We start from the raw sequence: 19,855 nt of genomic DNA, 5'->3' as shown, positions 1-19,855 counted from the left end.
TTCTAGGAGCAGTGGATTCCCATTGCTCCTCTCCACCCCCCACCTCGGCGACCTGCCTGCTGCCTGGGAAGAACCCTGGGTGACGAAGGCGGCTTATCCTGGGGAGTCCCACGGCCTGGGATCTGTGCCGGGGGGAGCAGCAGCTGGAGGTCGGACCCTGGGAAGCCTCGGCTCAGGGCCAGCGTCTGGGTGCTGAGGGGATGAGTGTGACGGGACCGGTGGGATGAGGCTGGGCCTCCACGGAGTAGGCCAGGCAGATGGTGCCTTGTGAACTGGAAAGGGTTGCGCCAGGTGAGTCATGGCAGTTCAGTCCCATAAGTAGCGATGGGACCTGGCATCGGAGAAGTTTACCCTGTTCTCCTACCCACCTGCGTGTTCTCTTGAACTGAGCACCTGACCTTATGCTCCCAAAAAAGAGGAGACACGGGTGTATTTGACTGCTGAGGATGGCAGAGGGCAGGGCGACAGCAGCTGCCTGTCTCCAAGGCAGGGCAGCCCCGGTCTGGGCACGCTTCTTTGGGATGGAGGTGGCTTGCTGTGTCTTTGGTTTCCTCTGTGAACCTGTTCGATGATCTCAAAGAGGCTTCTACCGCGTGATAGGAGACGCGGGCAGCCCTTAGCTTGGAGGCCCCACGGTTCACAGTTGCTTGCACCAGGGATGGTGGGTCTGTGCTTTTTTCAGCTGCGGTTTAAAATCCCGGGGAAGAGTTCTGATTGGCTCAGCTTGTGTACAACATCCAGCCTGGACCAGTCAGCTCTGGCAGGGTAGGGGAGCTGTCTGCTGCAGGGATGGTGCTTAGCAACCGCAGAAACCCAAACACTCTTGCTTTCTTGTTGTAAGGGGCACGATTATTTTGGGTGCAGGTGATGGAAAGTACAACCTAAGCAAAAAAAAAAAGTCGTGTAACTGCAGAGAACACGGGTCTAGCTTCAGGCCTGCCTGTATCCGTCCAACGATGCCATCACGACTAGGTTTCCGTCTCTCTCCTTTTCTCTGTATGAGCATCATTCTCAGGTGGGCTCTGCCCATGCTGTAGGCGGATGGCCCCAGCAGCTCCAGGCTCTCAACCTTCCGCTCAGCAACCCCAGGGCAAGGGAGCCCCTCTTTTCCAGAAGCTTCCGCCTGGGCCCAGCTTTGGTCGTGTGGCTGACCCTCACCCGTCACTGAGGCTGGGGGAGGGAGGCCTCTAGCTGGCCCTCCTGCAGGCCACATAGCCTGAGGGTGGCTTCCCCCAGATGAAAATGAGGGTGCTTATTGGGAGGAGGGGGCAGAGATCCCTGCAGCATCTGCGGCCTGCCCTGCTCATTGCTTTTTCTGTCCTCTTCTCACATGGTGGAGCCATCCTAGTAGGAATAACAGCAGTTATTCAACATTGGGGATAATTCATGTTAAATGGGGAGTTGGAGAGAGAATGGCGGCTGTGGGGTCCCGATGTTCCATTCCAACTGCATGATCCCAAATCCTGAGAATATGGGCAAAGAAAGTCTGTTATTCTCTGTGGCTTTGCTCTAAACTTCTTGTTTTTTTTTTTCATATTTCTTGTCTGTGAACCAGAAGGCCCAAGAACTCTGAATATAAAGCACAGGGAAGTCACAGAAAGTCGCTGTGAACTCTTGAGGCAAGGTTTTCTTGAGGAGGGATATTGAACTGGGTCTTGAAGGATGAATAGGAGTTTGCAAAGGGGAAGATGGATATGCCTGGCAGAGGGAATGGGCAGGTTTGAGGAGCTATGAGAAGGTTGGAGTAGCTGGTGCTGGTAAATTATTTTATTATGTTGGATATTTATTGAGTGCCCGATGTTTGCCAGGAATGGCTCTTTCCCTTCTCTCCCTTAATCCTCTCGGTTTTGCTAAGAGGCTGCCGTGATTGGCCCATTTTCCAGAGGAAAATATCGCTAGAGTTGGCCCAGCGCCCAGCCACCTCCAGGCAGGAAAGGAGGGATTCCCGCTTGAACCCCGGTCTCTGGGCATCCAAAACTTGGTTTTGCTCACTCTCTGCTTCAGCAGCGGTGCTTGGACTGTCTTAGGGAGCCTCGGAGACTCCCAGCCTAGATGGTTCTGCCACAGCCCGTGCCAGACCCCGGGCCGTTTGCTCCACACCGACAAATTCCTAAATTTCAGGGCCGTGTAAATGAATTGGGGCGCTGGCACAGCTAAGGCCCGCGGGAGGCGCAGAGCTGCTTTAACTGGCTCCGTGCCCTGCAGGGCCGGCCCGACGCCCTCCCCCTCCTTGGCCAGATGCTTGTCTCCTGCAGCCCGAGGCCCTGGAGCCAGCCCTGCCTGCTCTCTCCATTGTCTCCGTCGCCTGTCCTGCGGTCGCCTGCCTGCCGGCTTTCCCCCTCTGCTTCCGTGCTGGGGACCCCGCCGCTGGCCTCTCCCTCCTTCTCACTCTCTGTCTCTCTGCCTCTCTCTTTCTCTCTTTCACTCTGTGTCTTGCTCTTTCTCTCTGGTCTGTTAGTTTCCGTGTTGCTCAGTTTCTTTCTGCCTGTCTCTGCCCCCTCTCCCCCAGTTCGGAATCTTGGGCCTTCGAGAGGCTAAAAGGAGACACACACATGAACGTGCTTTAATGTAAGGGGTGGACAGGGGCCTCTGGTTTTCAGTGTGGGGCTCCCGGCTTCGCCAGCACCTTGCGGAGAGACGCCAGGCAGGTTTCTCTCTTTCTCTGCAGGCCCTGCTGGGGGCGGGTGTCGGTGAGGTCACAGCTGTAACTCAGCCCATGCTCTGGGCCAGCCCCCTGCTGGGGCCGTAGAGATGAATAAAGTAATCTACCTCCACCCATCACCCACCCACCTTCCCAGTCACCACTCCTCATCCATCTGTCCATCCGTCCATCCATCATCCATCCATCCACTCATCCATCTACTCACACATCACCACCCTTCCACCCACCCATTGACCCATCTGTCAACTCAGCCACCCATATACCCACCTACCTACCCACACATCCTAACCACTGACCCATCATCCACCACCCATCCACCCATCCACCCACCCACCCACTAACCCATCCATCCACCCACCATCCATCCATTTACCACTCTACCCACTTACCTATCTAGCCATCCATTCATCCACCCACCCACCCACCTTCCCAGTCACCACTTGTCATTCATCTGTCCATCCATCCACCCATCCATCCATCCACCCATCCACTCACACATCACCACCCTTCCACCCACCCATTGACCCATCCGTTGACTCACCCACCCACCCATATACCCACCCACCTACCCACACATCCATCCACCCTAACCACTGACCCATCCATCCACCATCCATCCGCCCATCCACCCACCCACCCACTAACCCATCCATCCCCCTACCATCCATCCACTTACCACTCTACCCACTTACCCACCCGCCATCCATCCGCCCATCCACATTCCCAGCACAAGCATCCCGAGTGTCCACCGTGTCCCAGGCGCTGGTTTCTGGGATGAGCAGGAGAGGCAGGATGCCTGCCTTCAGAGGGTCATGGTCTAGTTGCAGACACAGCCATGCCGGCCTACGTGTCCGTATAAAATGTCAGCCCCCAAGTGTGGGGAGGGTGCAGCCAGGCCCGGCTTCTGGTGAGCATCCCCTCTGGCCTGGAGCAGAAGACGGGTCACCTGTGAGATGGGGCCGAGGGCAGACATGTCTCTCCAGGGTGCTATTCAGAGCATCCAGTGGGGCGGAGTCGGCAGGGCTGCCTGCGCTGAGCTTGGGCTTGAGAAGTGGCTGCACGGAGAGGGTGGGCTTGCGAGGGACGGGTGAGCGTGGTGGGGGCGGGAGTGGGGCCGGGGAGCAGGACTGAGGGGCCGGCCCGGGTCCAGCAGAGGACCACAGTGCAGAGGCAGGAGCGGGGGCTGACGTGGGCTTTAGGGGACGTGCCCCCCGGGCTGGGGCTGCAGGTGGGGTGGTGACCAGCGGAGCAGGGGTGGGAAACCTCCAGCTGAGGAGGGGCGGACACACACACTCACTCTTACACGCGCTTGCACGCACTTGCTCAGTCATACGTGCTTAACGAGCCTCGCACGCAGCCCCGCCCACCCTCCCACATCGTCCACGTGCGCACGGGTGCCTCTCTTCACAGTCTTGAGCACGCGTGCACACGCTCCCTGTCTCGCAGGTAATCGCATCTCATGGAAAGGAATCGTGGTTTCTAGGCTTCCCTTGGAAAAACCTCTCCTATTCAAAGGAGAAGGAGTAAAGGAAGCCAGAGAATGCCTGAGCCCTGAGGCAAGGGAGAACACCAGGTCGACACCTCTCGGGGGACCCCATTTGCGCCCTCCACCCCCAAGCCTCAGTTCTGTTCTGGGCTCGATTTCTCAGCATAAAGGGATTCCACACTGGACTCAGGACCCAACCCCGGAGGCTGGGGAAGGGGCTGAGCTACGTCCCGGCTTCCCTGGAGGGGTTTGAGAGGCTCTGGAAGAGGGGTGGACCCCGACGTATATCTCCCCGCTGACCTGCCTCGGTTCCTGAAATCCCACCATCTGTGTTCCTTGGGGGAAGGCATTCAAGCCCCCCACCCCCAGCCTTCCCCCCCTTTGAATGGCCAATTTGTTCTCTGCAAGGAGGTGGGTGGACACATTCCCAGGGCCCGGTGGGGAGGTGTCACCTCCTGTAGGAACCTGGTATATGAGCCTCTTTCCCAGCAGTCTTGCTTTTCTCTGAGCTCTTTGTCACAAGACGTTGAATTGTACTGAATACTTTTTCCAGCATCTAGTAAGATGATCACGTTGAATTTTTCCTCCAACCACTTTTACAACAAAGTGAATCACCGATTTTTTTTTTTTTCATATTGAACCACCCTTGCATTCCTGAGGTAAACCCCTACTTGGGCATATTATATATTATTATCCTTTTAATATGCTTCTGGATTCAATTTTCTTATATTTTCTTTAGGATTTGGCAGCTAGAGTCATAAGGAAAACTGGTCTGTGATTCCCTTTTCTTTTAGTGTCCATGTCTGCTTTTGATATTAGGGTTTTCTTGGTCTTATAAAATGAGAGGTGGGGCCACCTTTCTTTTTCTAGGTCCTGGAAAAAACTTTTTTTTTAATAACAAAGAGATTATTGTCAGTTCTGACTCTACCACATCTTGTGCTAGCCTCTGTAGATAATTTATTTAATCCTCACAGCACTCTGCGAGGGGGGTGTGGTTATTCTTTCATTGAACAGATGGGGAAAATGGGGCTCAGAGAGACAGCGTTTCTCGTTGTGGTCACGCAGTCTGTGGGAAGTGGCTCAGCCGGGGCTTGACCCCAGGCCAGTCTGACCCCAGCCTGTGCTTTCTGTGCTGTTCACACCACGTGTGAATTGGCTGCGACGCTGGCCTGTGGAAGAGGGATTGGTCTTGGTCTGTTTTTTTTTCCCCCAGGGCAGCCTGGGAGGAGCACTAGATTGAGCCTCAGAACTTTCTTAGCTCTACTCACCATCCCCTGGTTCACATCTCCATTTATACGCTGACCACTCAGGCATCCATTTGTCTGCTGAGCCGTTTGTTTGTCTGTCCCTCAGCCAACCATCTCCTTCCTGGCTCACCCATCCTTTAATTCACCTTGCCATCCATCCACCCTCCATCTGCTTCCACCCATTCACCCACCTGTCCATCAGACATATATCCACATTCACTTATTCACCCATCTATCTATCTTCCCATCCATCTGTCCTCCCCTACCACACATTCACCCATCCTCCATCCATCTACTCACCTGTCCATCTCTTCCTCAACTCTCCATCCATGTACCAGCTCACTTACCCAGTCTTTCACCACTTCCCATTCCTCTGTTCTCCATCTCCTCCCCATCCAAACATCGTCCCCCCACCGACACCCCCAACCACCCTTGGGACTCGGCCTTAAATAAGTGGGTAGGGTTTGGGTGTGCAGGTTCAGGAGGGGGGCATCCTGGGATGGGTCACCATGTGAGTGAAGGTGAGGGGCTGGGAACCAGAGCCAGCCCCCCAGCTCCGTGAGGGTTGGGTGGGTGGAGGGCAACAGGGAGATGGATTAGAAAATTTGGGGAGGGCTTGGAATGCCACCCTTGGAAGTTGACATTTTTTCGTCGGGCTAGGGGTCTTTAGCCTGGGGTCCCTGAGTGAGCTCCAGGAAATCGGTGTGATCCCTATAATGGTACACAACGGTGTTTGGTATATGTCTGCGTATCTGTTAAGACTCTTGATTCCAAGTGCCAGAAAACCCGGTCCAAGGGAGCTTACACAAAATGGGCTCATGTTACTGCAAAATTCAGCTTTTCAGCTAGTTTCAGGTATATCTAGGTCTAGGCCAAGGGCTCCACAGATAAAACTCTTTCCACCTTTTGGCTCTTTGGTTTTTTGACTTGGCTCCAGCCCCGGGCATTCTCAACGGACAGCGAGATATCTGCAGGGGCCCTGGACATTCAATCTTCCTGAGCCTCCAGTGGTGGGAAGGGCTGCTGGCCGGGCATCTCTCCCAGAAGCCCCTGAATTGGGCATCCCGGGCTCTGACTGGCCTGGCGTCCATCCCCGAGTTAGGCGTGGCTGTCAGGGCAACGGGAGGTGCCCCCTGGAGTAAGAGTGGGGTAGTGTGGGCCCCCGGTGAAGCTCAGGGGCTGTGAGTGGCCGTCAGGTGAATGTAGCCTGTCCACTGCACTACAGAGCATGGTTCATATTCTTATTTTTTGGTGGGGGGTGGGTTATCTATAGTTTTTCTCTGATTCTCAGAGGGGCCAGAGGTGATAGGGAGCTATTGAGGATTTTGAGCAGGGATGGGATGTGATCAGCTCTGACCTGGTGGGCAGGACCCTGGGTGAGCTGGAGGAGGATGCCTCAAGCAGAGACGGGGGTCAGGGGTGTGATGCGCCCCGGGACGGGGTGGAGGGGCGGGGGAGCGGCAGGTGGGAGGACTGGTGAGCTCAGTCTTGGCTGGTGGGCAGGGCGTTTTCTTATTGCTCTGCCCTAGGAGTGTTTCCTCTTTCCAGAGTAGTAACTTGTGGGGAAGGAAAAATATCAGCTCCCGCCCGTGCCAAAAGCAACATTTTCTTTTCTCAAAGGTTGATTATAAGTCACCGACATTAATCTTTGTAATTTTTCACCTGCTTACGTTGGTAATGAGATTGGCGATTATAGATGTGGGGCCAGCTCTCGTCCAAGATTGCAGGCGCTTTTAATTCATTTCTTTTTTTCTTTTTTAGGGAGGCAAGGGAAGGGAGGGGAACAAAAAACCTGGCTGTTCTACTTGACGGATTATTTTTCCCAGTTTCACATGAGCTCACCCCATTGAGGGAAATCCCCAGTGGCCGATGAGTGTGTGAAAAACATGGGGCTCCTGGCATCTCCCAAAATCCACCTTGGTGCCTCGCTGCTCTGTTAGCAAATCCAGGGTTTGCTCAGAGACCTGGTGCCTCCCTCCCCTCTCCATCAGCCCCTCCCTCCTCCGAGACATCCTGCCGCCCCCGCCACCCATGTCTTCAGCCTTGCCCGGCTCTCCCCTTGGCCTGCAAACCTCTCAGGCAGCTCCCAGCCTATCACGGCCAAGACCCCTGCCCTGGACCCCCAGCCTCAGCCCCCCTTCTCAGCCAGACTTCTCGTCTTTCTGCAAACCGTGCCATCCATCGTTAAGGCTCTGGCCCGTGGGGAGATGAACAGAGACTTTAAAGATGGATGCCAAATGTGATCACTTTTCTCCTGATAATTTGTGACTCCCTTTCACACCACTCCTTCCTTTCCATCTCTTCTGCCAGCACCCTCATTTGGCCTTTGTCTCCTTTTTCTAGACTGCCACACTTGAGGCTTTTTTCCCTTTTCTTTAGAGAAGCTCTTTCATTGCTGATCACACATACAAAAAAGTATGTGTTAATCAGGGTACAGTTTAATAAACAAAGGTAAAGCAGATCCTCCCCTGTGAGCACCTGGGCGAAGAATGAGAAAACTGCCCCGCTCCGCCGACCCCCCATGGCTCTTCCTGAGCATCTTCCCGCCCCCCGCACTGGCCAGGCTTTTATGGCACTCACTCCAGCTCTTCTCTCTAGATTTGCCTCCTCCCTTTGTATTCCCTCAATGATGTCGCTGGTTTTGCCTATTTTTGTGCTTCATCTGAATGAAATCTTCCTTAGGCTTCTGCAGTCTCTTCTTGAGTTCCCAGTGTGCTGTGACCTAGCCGTGCCTTCCCTCCCACCCGTTGGAACAACGTCCGCTAAATCGTAAATGTACCGGATGCTTTGCCGACTTCCCTAGGGCACTGGACGTGGGTGCCCGCCTGATCCCTCCCCGTTCTTGTCTTCTCGCCTTCCTTGATTTTCATGCTCCTGCCACCTCGTTTCTTCTTGCCGCTCACTTGCCTCCTTCTGCTCTCTTCCTTGTTCCCTGCAAGCCAGTTACACCGGCCACGGCGGGTCAAGCTTGTTGCTGCCACAGGGCCTTTGCACACGTGGTCCCTGCTGCCTGAGAGGCCATTCCCCTGTTTGCATGGCACCATGTGTTCACCAGGCAGATCACCTCCTTGGTGAGGCCTTCTCTGACATTCCAGAAGAGTCGCCCAGTCATTCTCCACTGCTTTGCCCATATTACCATCTGCAGAGCATGGTTAGAGCAACTGCATATTCCTGGAGACTCACAGTCCAGCGTCTGGCATTGTCTCAGCACTGAGGAAATGAGAGTTAAGTATGAACCTGCTCAACAGCGAAAATCCCTGCTAACGATTTGTGCCAAGAACAAGTTTGTGTTTTTTCCCAGTGAACTAGATAATTTCCTCTCATCAGACAAGGAGCGCCGGGGCAACCTTTAATTTCCCTTTTGGCCTGGGACTCCAGGGAGGTCTCCATAGTAGCCCCTGTTTCCTGCTGGACCTTCACTGTAGTCTTTCCCCCCCTTCCTCTCTCTGATTTGATTATTCATTTATGGAGCCACAGTATACATGCCTTATGATTGTAATTAAAAAAAAATTCCTTTCTTATCTTCTTGGGCCTGGAGTGATCCCAGGCTAAGTTATAAATCAAAGAGGGGTTTCTGGACAGTTTCAAGGGCCAAACCATTTTCCCCACTTTTGATCAGGCGGGTGGTGGTTCCATGTGTGTATGTGGGTCTGAAGGTGTGGGAGACACTGGACATACCACGTGTTTCCTGTCCAGGCCCTTCTCACCTGCAGCAGCTACAGGTGTCGGCTGCATTTGGCTCACATCTGGGCCCATCTCCAGATTGCCCCGGGCCAACAGGCATTGCCTCCGCGGACTTGCTGGAGAGCTAAGCCGCCTGCCCCCCTGGCCTGCTGTGGCCCTTGGCCAATGACTGACTAACGTGGGCCAATTCTTGAAGTGTTAGCCTCACGCAGAGCTCCCCGGAGGGATCAGGCCGGCACCGAGCCCCAGCTGAGGCCCCAGCTTGGCCCAGCGACTCCCCGTATCTCTCCTGCTTCCCTCCATCCCTGTCTCCTTGGATCTCTCCCTGAGAAATCACGGACCTAGAATCTGTCTCGGGCTCTTCTTCTGGGGAACCCACCCCAAGGCAGTGTGCAACCAACCCGTGCCCCCCCTCAACGGGGTGTCTTGTGTGACCGTGGGCATGTCAGGTTGGATTCTGATCTGACCGGCACCCCGAGGCCCCCCAGGCCGTGTCGGGTCGGCGTGGTCTCCTTGGAAGGGGGCTCAGAGTCCCAGTGCCTGCCATTTAGAGAAGATGCGGATCCTAACGTAGGAAGCCAGGGTATTCAGGAGGCGACCGGGGCAGGCGGGAGCGGGAGCGCCGTGCCTTGTGGCTGGGCCGCTCTCCTTCGGGCTATACGGGATGTGCCCAGGGCCCAGGGCGTCCGGGCTGGAGGCGGGGAACAGGGCCCTGGGTGACGAGGCCGTGTGCACCTTCTGATTTCGATGGTTGAACACCTGTTATCGTGGGGGAGGCCACGTGTGGCCTGACTTTCTGATTTTCCTAGGGAATGTGATACTCCTTCAATGTGAAATTATCTAAGTTGTGTAACAATTTCAGGAAGCACGACGCGGGTCCCACACCTATGGTCCCCAGCGGGCCCAGGCTGCTGCTTTGTGGCTGGCCTCTGACTGGGTTCGGGATTGGGGGAAGCCTTCTTGGGCCAGGGTTCTAGAAGCATCATCTGGAGCCAGCAGCCGCCTTCAGAGGCGCCCCCGGGCCGGCTGGGTGGCACTGATTACTTGTACGTTCATAACTTGTCCGTTTACCGGTGTCTTGTATATTTATTTCTCTTTTGCCATCCCCTGCTGTTTGAAACTCCCTGCAAAGACTTAAGAAGTTTTTCCCTAAGCTCTGCCAGCACCAGCCTGAGACCATCTTCTTGCCTAAGGTTGCCAGATAAAAATGACAGAGGACACCTGCTTAGGTTGGGATTTCAGGTGAACGGTGACTAAGCATGCCCCCGTGACTGCCCGGGACGCCCTTCTACTAAAAAACCACTCCTTTCTCTGCACTTCCCATTCAGCGGCACAGCCTGTATTTTCATCTGCTAAATCCAACAACACTACCCTTGTCAGCCTTGGAAGGACTGGGGGGGATTGAAAAAGGGAAGAGCTTTCTTCGTGGGTGCTCTGATGTTATCTGAGGCCGGGTCTTCACCCCTACTCGGGCAGGCACCCACTTCCAGCAGTGGCAGCACTGGCTTGGCCTTTCTCCGTGCTCCCGGGGCGTCGCTTGGGGCCACCGGGCACACGTGGGCTGTATTCACCTGGCGTCTGGTCAGGTGAATGCCTGGAGCCTCGGCAGGGAGGACTGGGGGTGGGTCCCGGGGTCTCCCCGCCAGGGAGGGTCGTCAGACTTCTCCCCTGGACCTCGGGGTCTCAAAACCAGCGGCAGAAGCGGATGACAGGTCTCCCCTGGGGCGGCCTCGGCATCCCAGCGTCCCTTCCAGCGCAGTCTTCCTCCGGGGCCTCCTGCGGATGAGCACCAAGGTTTATTTGCGCGGAGGAGGGGGTGTGACCCCCCTTTTGGGGCGGGGGGTGTTTGTATTCGGAGCCAGCAGCCAGGGCCTCGGGGAAGCTGAGGTTTGGGGGACTTTGGTGGCCTCTCTGACCCTGCCTCCGCAGGTGCCTCCGTCCCCCGTTCCTGCCCACCCCAGGTGCCCTTGGCTGGCGAGGCTGTGGGAGAGTGGACTCTTCTCCAGAGGAGCCTGTGCCTCCAGGCCGAGGGCGGGGGGGTGTCCTCAGCCACCTGTCTGCAGCAGGCTGCTCCTTGGGAAGAGGCCCTGGCCCACCCACCCTCGCCTCCACCTCTGCTCGTTCTCAAGTTAGAGCCCCGAGGACCTAACGCCGGGTGTAAACCCCGCTCCTCCCCACCTCCAGCCCGGAATTTGAGCATCCAGCACCCAGCACCCAGGTGTCGGCGCCCCCACTTGCCCATGGCTCTCTCTGGCTTGCCCAGTTCTGGTGTACGAGGAGTCCCTCCACGGGGCTGGACGCTCCCCCAGCGGCGTGGCATACTCCATTTTCATCAAGGCTCACCGTCTTTGTGGCTCGTCCTTATGGAAAATGCCAAGCCACCCTAGAGGTGATGCTTAAAGGAACACCCGACGCTCGTCCCCAGGTATGAGTTGTGAGCGTTCTGCCTGTTACCTCTAGCTGGCTGTCATGCTGAAATGCACGAAAGCCTGAGATGGACATGGTGATATTTAAAGTGTTAATCTTTTAAAATTAAAGTGCCAGTCTCTGCCACCTTTCACACCTAACCGATGTAGCCATTGTCCCTTGACATAGTCTAATGCCCGGTCCACCGTGGGCTCCTCAGTTACCCCTGGAATACCCCTTCCCTGCTGGTGTGTGCAAACCAGGGGCCAGTCAAGAACCACGTGCGCCAGCGTTGGGTCTCAGGCCTCTCGTCGTCTAGGGAGTCCCCCCACCCTTCTGCAGGGCTGGGCCCCTGCTCCTATAGAGGGTCCCTGTTCAGGATCGAGAGCCCCGTTTTTCTGGGGCAAACCACAACACTTGGTACCTTCCGACTGGCAGTCGTTGGATTTGTTCGGGGCTGGAGGCAGGGCTTGGCCTTTCTCCGTGCTCCCGGGGAGTCACTTGGGGCCACCGGGCACACGTGGGCTGTATTCACCTGGCGTCTGGTCAGGTGAATGCCTGGTGCCTCGGCAGGGAGGACCGGGGGTGGGTCCCGGGGTCTCCCCGCCAGGGAGGGTCGTCAGACTTCTCCCCTGGACCTCGGGGTCTCAAGGCCAGCGGCAGAAGCGGAGCGGGCTCAGCACGCGGCAGCTTTTAGCCAGAGCCGTCTCATAGCTTCCGCTTGGTCACATGCGCTTCCTCAGCCAATCACAGCGAAGAGGGGGATGAGCTGTGTGGATTGGCCGGTGAGGACACGCCCCGCCCCCAGCTGGATGGGGCGGGGCCAGCCGGCCGGAAACCCGTGCTGGGGCTACTGGGGTCCCAGCTGGCAGAGGTGCCCGTTTGGAACAAGGGGTCCTTTTTGTTTGCTTGATTTTTTTTTTTCCGGCCAGACCTCGGGAGCTAAGAGTTGAGTTAATTATACTCCCCACTCAGCAGCACACTATTATCTTTGTGTGTGCAGGGCCTAGCTCTCGTTTTCTTGGTTATCTGTCCCCCTTTCTCTTTGTCCCGCTCTGCATCCCACCCCTTGCCCACCCCCCAGTAGGCCGCTATTCATTCAGTTCTGTTTAGTGAGTATCTTTTTGTTTGCCTGCTTCTTGCAAAATGTGTATTTCAGCTCTGTGTGTGCATTTTTAGTTCATGTGAATGATGCCGGATTGTGCCTCTTGTTTGGATTCTTTCTTAACCTTCCCACTTGGCATTCTGTTATCATTTCTGAGGCCCAGTTGTTGCGGGGTACCCCGAATCATTTGCTTCTAGTGCTGTGGCGCACTCCTTGGGGAGGCATCCTGTGGGGTCCCGGGAGGAAAGAGGGGTCACTCGCAGGCTGTACCTGAGGAGTTTGAGAGTGTGGGGCCCAGCAAGGGCAGTGCAGCACCCCAAGCTAGCGACGGTGGGACCCGTTGCCACCCTGCCTGTTTCAGTTTGCTAAAGGCTACCAATGCAATATGCCAGAAATAGGTTGGCTTTTACAATGGGGATTTACTAGGTTAAAAGCTTGGGGTTCTGAGGCTTTGGAGGTTTCCAAACCAAGGCATCACCAGAGATGCTGTCTCCCCGAAGGCCAGCTGCCGGCGAGCCGGACCCCTGCCAGTGGAGGCACGGTGGTGGCAGTGTCTGCCTTCTCCTCCGGGCTCGCCTTCTCCCTGAGCTCTGGGCTGTCAGGCACAGGGCAGTGTCTGCTGTGCTCGCCTCTCTCCGCGCTCACCTGGGCCTCGTTGCTGGTTCTGCTTAGGGCTGTGCGGTCTGTGGCTCTTACCTCTCCCGGGTTTGTCGATTTCTGGAGGCTTCTCTCTGTCCCTGTGGCTTTTTCCCTGTGTCTACAGTTCTTTATTCCTCTGTTTAGGAAGAGGGTTAAGATCCAGCCTGGGTCATGCCTTACTGAAGTGACCTAATGCAAAGGAGGTCCCTAAACGGAATCTCTCCCAGGCTTCATACCCACAGGAATGGATTAGCTTTAAGATCGTGATCTTCTGGGATCTACCCAGCCTCATATTGTCACACCACCACCCCAGGGCCTGAAGGGGGGCAGTTATCAGGACCCCTAAGAGCTGCAGCTGTGGGAGAAGGTCACCCACCAGGAGCAGTGTCTGTGGGCAGGGGTGGGGGCTTAGCTGGCTACCACCAGGCCCCAGCCCAGCAAGGAGGGAGGTGAGGGCTAAACACCCCAACTTCTCTTTCTCCCTCCCTCCCTCTCATCCCCTGTCAGGGACCCCATTGGTTGAATCCCCCAGGAAGCCGGAGGGAGGTCTGAGGCCAGCTGCACAGGTACAGAGCAGGTGCAGGAAGGCAGGGAGTGGATATGGGGATGGGCAGCTGAAAAATAATGGCCCAGTGGCCTCCACCTGCTGTCACCTCCCACCTATTACCTGGCACCTAGTCACCACCACGTGGCCCACGTGGACCTGTGCAAATTTCTTTGCGCCGTAGGCTTAGGAGTGGAACTGTGGGGCCGGGGGAAGGTGAAAGCTGAATTTGCATGTGTCCTGTTCTCCTGAGGGCTGCCCCTGCCGACGCCTAGGCAGCCTGGTGTTATAACACCTCCTCGTGGTAAATATTAGGTGTGTGCGTTCCCGCGCTTTCTTGTGTTTGCCATTCGAACGGGTGTCGGGGAGAGCTTACGGGGTGTCCGCTTGGGAGGCCCCTCCTGGGGAGGGTTGGGGCGGTGGCGTGTTTCTGCCCCCCCGGGACCCAGCCAGCGCCAAGCAGCAGGGCCCTAAGGTCTTTACAGCCAGAGTCTGCAGCTGGGGGTCCCCTCCGCCCAGGAGGTCAGGCCCTGTCCGCAGCCCCTCCCTGCGTGGCTCTTCTTTTCAGGGTGCCTTTTTGCGTTGTGGTCAGGAGCCTGTCTGTTCGGCAAGGTCCTGTCTGCAGAAGCTGGACGGACGGATGTTCAGGAGGCCGCTCGCCACGGGGACCGTGGGCGCCCCCGGGAGGGGATTGGGGGGCGTGTTTGGGTCTATAGAACCAGCAGCAGGGTTGTACCTTTCTCCCTCTCACTTGTGTGAGTGTCCCTAATCCTTGCATATCTCCTGAGACGGGCAGCTCCTTCTCTACCCCTAGCAACCTGGTCTGTCCCTGCCCTGGAGAAAGCTTTCCCCACCTGCACCTGAAATGTCCTGTGTTTGTCTGAACAACCGCCCCCCCCTACTGTGGAGACGTTAGGACAGTGGGCCAGAGCCCCCTCGGGCTGCTCTTCTCTGGGTTGGTCCCATGCGAGGGGGACCTGGCCCCCTCCCCACCTGGGCTTCTACACTGGACACAGCCCAGACGCTCACGGTCCCTTCCTGGTGCAGACAGGGTTCAGACCTCACCAGGGGGCTCCGAGCCAGCCCTGTGGGACCACCAGGCCCTCAGTGGGGGCCCCGCACCTCTCTGCTGCCAGTGGGGACGTGGTGGGAATGCCCGTGTTCAGGAGCCGGCTGGGAGGGCCAGCTGGCGGGGCGGTGAATTCAGACACCCCAGCTGTGTTCCAGTGAGCAAAGGGGCAGGGGGTCCTCAGGGCCACTGGGTGTTTACACCCCATCTGCAGCCCCGGTATGGCCAGAGCTTGCGTTTTCAAGAGAAGCCAGAAATCTGAATTTTTGCTAGAATATTCCCAAATGCTAAATGCTGGTAACTAATTTAAAACTTTAAAAAACTCCACCGTGCGAGCCAAACAAAATGGGCTGGTTCATTCCCATGGCCCCCCCATAGCACGACCTTGAGTGTAGTGGAAGCTTTGTGCTCTGTAGCTGTGGAAACTAAGGCTCAGAGAGGGCCAGGGCCTCGCCCAGGTCGCCCAGCAAGTCAGAGAACGCAGATTCGGGCTGGAGCCTTCTGCTCTTGTGATTCTCCTGGGCCTCGGAGGAGGGGCTGGTCCGGCTCAAGATCGGGAGCCATGTGGGTGTGGACAGAAGGTGATGGGGGTCGGGGGGCCTGGCCACCCAGGGAGGCCGCCGGGGTGAGCGAAAGACAAGGGAGCGGCGTGGTGGGTGGCTCGCCGGGGGTGGGGGGCTGGGCCCTGGGGGTGGGGGGCTCCGCCGACCTCGGCAGGGACGTGTTCTCAGGTGCGTCGTTCACGCCTGTGTGTGTGTGCGACGAGTGGAAAGGCCCACGGGTGGGATGGGAGCTGCGGCGGTGGTCTGGAAGTTGCTTCCTCGAATGGCCCTGGTGGGAGGGGGCTGGAGCTCTGATGCCACCCAAGAGGGGCGCTTCCTTTGTCCTTGGGGGTCGGGCTCTCCCCCTGGCAGGCGCTCAGGGGCTTCTGGATGGCTCAGCTGGGAGGGGGTGCCCACCCTGGAGGCCGCCAGAGCGCCCCCGGCTCAGCCCCTCCGCGGCCGCGGCCTCGCCTGGGCGCAGCCTCCGTCTCCAGGGGCCCCCTGACCACCTCCCCCGGGTGAGTGCTGGCTTCGCCGAGCTCCCCGAGCCCCCCAAGGCCCTGCTGCAGCCCCTCTCCCTCCAGCGCTCAGGCTCCTCCTGACTCGTCAGCACATCCCCCCATCCTCGGAATTCCCTTTCCCGCCTCCTCTGCCCGCCTCCATCCCTCACTGCCCCGCTCTCTCTCGTCCCTGCCTCGGCTCCTCCCTGGTCCCCGTTCCAGCCAGAATGCCGGACCCTGTCATTCCCAAGCTCCAGAGCCACCGCACTTGGAGGGACCCGTGCCACCCCCCCGAGAGCCCTGCCACAGCTGGCGTCTTCTCCCAGCTGCTCTCCTCACTCTCACGCTTGCTCCTTCTGCTCCCGCCTCTGGCCTTTGGCTCTTGCCCTGTCCTTTGCCTGACCTCCCGTTACTCTAGACACCCACGTGGCCATCTCCCCCGAGCCGTTCAGATCTCAGCTCCAACGTCACCGCCTCTGGGAAGCCTTCCTCGACTTCTGCCCACGGTGGGCTCTCCCCGACCCAGATCACTTTCTGACCCCTTTCCCTGCCTGTGTTGGTTGATCTCTTCGTGTCCTTATTACTAGCTGGCAGTCAGTTAGCCGCTGATTTGTCCGTGGGTTTCTTATCTGCCTCCCCGCACCAGGACGTCAGGGATTAGGCCTATCTTGCTCATGGATAAATCTCCAGTTCCTAGCAGGGCTCAGGAACTCCAGCTCATCGCCTGGCAGACCTGCTCCTCTCCTACCACGCTGGGGCACCAGGGGCCTGGGCCCGCCCGGGATCTGGCCTGCCGGCGGGCGGCCCCTGGGCTGCTTTCCCTGGAGACAACGGCGGTGGGCAAGCCCGCTGCTTCCTTTCTCCTCTTCTTCGTCAGAAACCTTTATTAGAGCTCTTATTTTTAGGTTTGAAATTACAGGCGTCTAAATGACTGCAGATGTTGCTTCATTGTCTTTTTTTTTAAAGCAGGCAGTTTTAGTAAAGTAACTACAGACATGAGCTGCGGCATCTGGGCTGGGCCTGGGGCTGGGGGCTGGGTTGGGGACTGGGAGAGTCGGTGGAGAAAGAGCCTTTGTGGTTCTTGGGAGCATCCTGTCTAGGCGGGGGCCAGGCCGGGCCACCCCAAGTCACAGTGGGGATGTGGGGAGCAGGGGACGGCATTTTTTGGGGGGGCAGGACTTGCTGAGAGGTGGCATTGGAGAGGTTTGTAGGATATGGAGGGGCGGGGGCTGGGGGTGCCAAGAGCCCACGCGTGGGTGTTCAGCTCTGAGGGCGGGTGGGTGAGGAAGCTTTCGGGAGGCGCCTCCGGGCTGGGGCGCCAGGTGTGGGAGCTCGGGCCTTGCCGCTTGCTGGGGGTGGGAAACCGGAGCAGGGTTAGGTCAGGGAAAGGGGGTCAAGTACAGGGCCGCGTCCTGGGGTGGTCCTGAGCCCTGGGGCGTGCCGGCCGGGCTGCAGGGGGGGCTTGGCTGGCTGCGCCAGAGCCCGGGCTCGCGGGGCCCTCTGCGGCGTCTCTGGCATCCAGCTGGTCCTTCAGGCGGCTGTGTGTGTGTGCAGGCGTGGGACGAGACCTCCTGTGGGTGGGCTGGCGTGGGCGTGGCTGTGTGTGCGAGAGGGGCTGTGTCGTCGTGCACGGGTGGCTGTGGGGCTGGGCGTGTGGGCGACGGCGTGCAGCACGTGCCGGACACGCAGGGCATGGGAGAGCCAGGGTGCCCACGTGGAGCTGAGAGCCCGTCCTGGTGAGCAAGTGTGACTGTGTGAGCAAGGCACAACCGTGTGAGTATGCGAGGGTGCACTTGTGTGTGAGCGTGAGGGCATCGTCGTATGTGTGAGAGTGAGGGCACAGTTGTGGGAATGTGAGGGCAGTCGTGTGAGTGTGAGGGCACAGTTGTCTGAGTGTGAGGGCACAATCATGTGAGTGTGAGGACACAGTCCTATGCGAGTGTGAGGGCACAGTGGTGTGAGTGTGAGGCACAGTGGTGTGAGTGTGGGCGTGGTGTATGAGAGAGCACAGCTGTGTGTAAGAGTGTGTGAGGGCACGGTGTGTGTGAGTGTGAGGCACAGCCGCGTGTGTGCGCTTGTGTGCGTGTGCCTGTGCGCAGGAGGACCGGCCCTGCGCCACGTTGGTGAAGGCGGGCCCCAGAGGGCCCACGTGAGGGCTGTCGCCAGTGTGCCGCCCTGGCCGTGGGTGAGCGCGCGGGGCCGGCCCGAGTCCAGCAGACGTGGTGGGCGTGTGCGCGTGGGGGGAGGCCGGGTGGGGGCTGGACCCGCAGCCTGCCGGGGGGCGCCCACAAGCGGGCAGGTGCCGAGGCCGGGTCCCAGCGCGCATGCGTGCGCCGCGTCCACGCGGGCCGCTGACGAGCCCCTTCCCCGCTCCCCAGGCCCTGGCAGGAGAGGGAGGTGCCCGAGCCCGGCGTGGGACGATGCCGCTGCCCCGGGGTCCCGCGGGGGCCTGGCTGGCCCTGGCGCTGGCCCTGGCCGTGGGCCGGCGCGGAGGCGAGGCGGCGCCGCCCCGGGACTGCACGGGCGTCGAGTGCCCGCCGCTGGAGAACTGCATCGAGGAGACGCTGGAGCCGGGCGCCTGCTGTGCCAGGTGCGTGCAGCAGGGCTGCGCCTGCGAGGGCTACCAGTACTACGACTGCCTGCAGGGCGGCTTCGTGCGCGGCCGCGTGCCCGCCGGCCAGTCCTACTTCGTGGACTTCGGCAGCACCGAGTGCTCCTGCCCCCTAGGGGGCGGCAAGATCAGCTGCCAGTTCATGCTGTGCCCGGAGCTGCCGCCCAACTGCATCGAGGTCCTGGCCGTGGCCGACAGCTGCCCCCAGTGTGGCCAGGTGGGCTGCACCCACGCCGGCCGCAAGCACGCCGCCGGCCACACCGTCCACCTGTCCCCCTGCCGGGCCTGCCACTGTCCCGACGCCGGCGGCGAGCTCATCTGCTACCAGCTCCCCGGCTGCAGTGGGGACACTGAGGGCCTGCTGGCTGTGGCCGCCGCGGCCACCGGGAACTTCTCGGACGCCGAGGAGGGCGAGCCGGAGCGACACTACGGAGACCCCTACAGCTACGACCAGGAGGTGGCCGAGGTGGAAGCGGCGGCGGCCCTGGCGGCCGAGCTGCAGGCGGGTGCTGGGGTCCCGGCCGCCCTCGAAGGTGGGAGAGAGCCCCCCGCCCCGCTCCGCGTGACGCCGTGGCCGGCTGCCCTCCCCAGGCCCACGGCGGCGGCCGCCCTGGGCCCCCCAGCCCCTGCTCAGGCCAAAGCCAAGAGGGTGATGGAGGACAGCGAGGAGGAGGGAGAGGAGGAGGAGGAGCTGGCCATCCCGGGGCCGGCGGCGGTGGCTGCGAGCAGCCCCGGGGGGCTCGGAGGGCCGCCCACCACGGGCCCAGCCAAGCCCCGACTCCCCGTCCCAGAGGAGCGAGAGGAGGCCCGGCCGGAAGAGAACCTCATCCCGGACGCTGAGCCCACGGCCCGCAGCCCGGGGCAGGAGGCAGCCAGGCCCGCGCCGGGGGCAGGCACGGCGGGTCTTGCCCCGACCCAGGCCGCGCAGGGCGCTCCCGGGGGCCTGGCCCAGCCCAGCGTCCACCCCGTGCCGACCGCATCGACGCACAGGGCCACCCAGGCCCCTCCGACCCAGGAGATGCCTGAGCAGCCACCGCTTCTGCCCCGTCCCCAGGCGAAGGAGGACACCGACCCCAACTCTGTGCATTCTGTCCCCAGAGGCGGCCCTGAAGGTAAGGTCCCCTCCTGGCTCCTTCCTGGGCCCTGGGCCTGGTGACGGGCAGCCTCGGGGGTGGGTGGGGTGGGAGCAGCTCTCTGGCCTGGAGGAGCTGGGCACGGGCTCTGGGCCCCTTAGGGGAGCCTCGACAGCTGGGCCCGGCAGGGTCCGTGGGTGCCGGGACAAGAAGCCCTGAGCGTCACAATCCTGGCGCAGCCTCGTCACATCTTCCCCCACCAGGGCGCCCTTGCCGGCCCTCCTTCC

The 19,855-nt window shown here is 59.3% G+C and overlaps 1 protein-coding gene and 1 long non-coding RNA gene across 6 annotated transcripts in view; one reads left to right on the top strand and one right to left on the bottom strand.

Annotated features, from left to right (window-relative positions):
* Nucleotides 1–19,855, top strand: part of FBLN2 (fibulin 2) — an 82,981-nt gene that overhangs the window by 8,142 nt on the left and 54,984 nt on the right. For all 5 annotated transcript variants that reach the window (XR_011647570.1, XM_058288938.2, XM_071212242.1 and 2 more), the window contains exon 2: nt 18,263–19,607. Coding sequence is in view for 4 of the 5 variants with exons in the window: in XM_071212242.1 (XP_071068343.1) it covers nt 18,263–19,607 (1,345 nt within the window). In the remaining variant the exon portion in view is untranslated. The remainder of the gene's footprint in view (nt 1–18,262; nt 19,608–19,855) is intronic.
* LOC131276198 (uncharacterized) lies at nt 10,397–12,180 on the bottom strand. The gene is made up of 2 exons (XR_009183713.2): nt 11,910–12,180; nt 10,397–10,855 (listed from the first exon to the last, which is right to left on the bottom strand). It is a non-coding gene; the product is annotated as an uncharacterized lncRNA (long non-coding RNA).

Source organism: Dasypus novemcinctus, chromosome 26 (assembly GCF_030445035.2).
Source record: "Dasypus novemcinctus isolate mDasNov1 chromosome 26, mDasNov1.1.hap2, whole genome shotgun sequence".
NCBI lineage: Eukaryota > Metazoa > Chordata > Mammalia > Cingulata > Dasypodidae > Dasypus > Dasypus novemcinctus.
Note: the sequence above shows the minus strand (reverse complement) of the source record. Positions and strands in the feature narration are given on the sequence as shown.